Source organism: Bison bison, unplaced genomic scaffold, assembly GCF_000754665.1.
Source record: "Bison bison bison isolate TAMUID 2011002044 unplaced genomic scaffold, Bison_UMD1.0 scf7180017845624, whole genome shotgun sequence".
Lineage (NCBI taxonomy): Eukaryota > Metazoa > Chordata > Mammalia > Artiodactyla > Bovidae > Bison > Bison bison.
The window spans coordinates 15,030-17,819 of record NW_011476197.1 but is presented as its reverse complement, the minus strand read 5'-3'; the positions used below and the strand labels follow the sequence as shown (position 1 = coordinate 17,819).

Genomic DNA, 2,790 nt, shown 5'->3' with positions numbered 1-2,790 from the left:
TTTTCCTTTAGGAAAAACATGTTTGCTTAAGTCTGCCTAAAGCCACTTCTGAAACAAAATATTGTTAATGGTGAGAGAAAAGGGAGAATCAAAGAGGAAGGAGGAAAGTGGTTGTTCTCAACATCTTGCTAACTTCTAAAAAGTAAACTTGAAAGGGAGAACACGGACAAATCATAAAACCCTTTGTGTCAGTTTCCCACTCTACCTTTACCCAACGCTCTATTTCACGAAACAACTGAAACTTTAAGGGGAGAAAGTCTCAAGAATTTTTCTTTTCCTTACCAATGCAAGTCTTTAAATTAATTAAATCAGTATTTGCCATGGCTGTGCAGATAACTCATTCACACATACCCAGGTGTGACAAAACCCTCCTTATACTTAATGCCAGACAGTGCTTTACTTTGAAATAACACTGGTCTTTATGAGACATTTTGTGAAGACTGCTCTTTGCCAGATTTTTGTGGGGGAGAGGAGACAGGACAGCCCTTCATACAGACTTGGACTCATCTTCATATGTATATGTATATTTATATTTAAGTGTTGCTATATTCAGTCAATGACTATGTATTGAGAACTGTGCTAAGTATACAGAGGGGAATCAGACCCTGCCCTCATGGCCCACAGGTTGCCCCAGACCCACATTTTACTGAAGGAAATGAACAATAATAAGTCAACAAATAAACGAGGGAGGTTACAGGTGATGATAACCATAAAGGAGACAAGACAGGGAGGCCATTTAATAACCAGAGTTATAGGTTATGATAAGAACTGTAATGGAGACAAGACAGGGAGGCCATTTAATAAACAGCAAAGGTCTCTCAGATACATTTAAACCAAGATGGAAAAGCAGAACCTAGCTATGCTTGGTGGAGTCTTCCAGACAGAGAAATGGAAAGGTCCTGAGATGGAAACAGACTCAAGTCAGTTTGAAGGGCATAAAAGAAGCTGGTCACACTATTTTGTGGGTCACATCTGTAGGTTATGATGTTAATTTTGTGCATCAGTGTACCAGGGAGTCATAGGTTTTCAACGTAAGTATTCTTTAATGAACTGTCGCTTCAGTGATGTGTATGAGTGTGTACTAGACTGCAATATATAATACATTTCTTATTGTGGGCAGTGGTGAAATCTGCACTGAGCAAGAAAAGTAGTAACATGAGGATGGTGTTGCAGGCCACCAAAAATAACTGAGATTTTTTTTTTTTTTCCTAAACACAGTAGAACGGTAATAGAGGGTTTTAAGCTGAGGAGGGCCATGATCTAATTAGATATGCCAGTGTTGCCAAAAGATTACTACAGTGAATTCAGAAGACCTATTTGAGCAAATTATTTACTCTCTCCAGAGTTCACTTTCTTCATTGTAAAAATGAGAAGGTTGGACGGAGATGACCTTTAAGATTTTATCTATTACTAAATTCTCCTGGCTGTATCCTGCTTCCTCCCTTGGGCCTAAGTAAACAACTATTGGTGAGTACTAGCACATTAGGTCAAGTTCTGGGTTACTTCACAATATTATAAACTATACAGCTAAGAATTATGTTTCCCTAGAAATCAATTTTAGAATTATCTCTTTACTGGAACCAGTTATCTCATTGGGCTGAAAGTGAATTAAATGCTTTTGCAACTCTCCGGTACAAGATTTGGGGTGTGAGGAAAATTGACAGGGAGGGATGAAAAGATTTACTGATCAGGTTATTCAGAACACATTTCTTTATTTGTTCTAGGTTATTACTAACATACAAGCTAGTGCCATCTGAAGTTGCAGGGAACCCTCAGCACTGAAGTCAAGATGTACAAGCTGAACTTCTTCCATGTAACCAAAAAGGCTACTGCGGAAAACTACTTACTGAGAGCCTACTATATGCTAACCCCATGCTACACAGTTTGCTATACATATTTTCATTTAATCCTCCTAGTTAGTCAAACTTCACAAATATGGAATCAGGGGCTCAGAAAAGACAAGCAAGCTATTAAGAGGCAGGGTCAGGACTGGTCTTTAGTCTGTACTTAAATTATCCTGAAGGATTTTGAAAATTACTGTACAGGTATTAAATCATCAGTTAAATATTGGACAACTCCAGTTATCTGTGACATATGGACAGAGAGGTTCACCCAATAAATCAATTTGGGACGCACAGGTACTTTGCTAGGTACAGTGTGAGATGAAAAGAACCTGCTCCAGCACAGGGGGGCCTACTTCGCGGGCACCTGCTGGGTTGTATAAAGTGGAATTAGGCAAAGTAACCTAGGGATTCAGATACCCAATTAAGCACACGTGAATAATATTTCGGCAATTTCCAGGTTCATTTTCTCGGTTGTTGTTCCTGACAGGTCACCAGAGGAACGGCGTCACCTGAGCTGAAGGCCTAACAAGTGTCCTGAAAGTTCCATAAACTCGAGATACTCGAAACACGAATTTCTAACTCACATTAACCCTTTAGGAAGCAAGAGACACGTCACTTGCCCAACTGGAGCAGTATCCTTGCCATATTAAGGAGAGAAAACCTAGAAAACGTAGAAGGCATGGTCCTCGTGAGGATCGAAATGGTACCTATCGGCTTCCACAGAGACCAAGCAAACATCTCAGCAAAGTTGGGGCCGCTCATGGCATACCTGCCTCAACACCAAGATCGCGGTACCCACCTGTCACATACTCAGCTTCAAACCTCCGTCGAACCTCAGAGATGAGCCTGGCTTTATTCTGGGCTTGATACTAGAAGAGAGAAACGAAGGGACGCTTAGACGTTACAGGCACCATCTCACTTCCCCTCAGCCCAGCCCACCTGCACC

At 40.8% G+C, this 2,790-nt stretch overlaps 1 protein-coding gene across 1 annotated transcript in view; it reads right to left on the bottom strand.

Annotated features, from left to right (window-relative positions):
* The window catches only part of LOC104985785 (motile sperm domain-containing protein 2-like), a 41,237-nt gene that overhangs the window by 38,110 nt on the left and 337 nt on the right, over positions 1 to 2,790 (bottom strand). Inside the window, exon 2 of the mRNA XM_010836140.1 lies at positions 2,644 to 2,713. Coding sequence (XP_010834442.1) covers positions 2,644 to 2,713 — 70 coding nt within the window. The remainder of the gene's footprint in view (positions 1 to 2,643; positions 2,714 to 2,790) is intronic.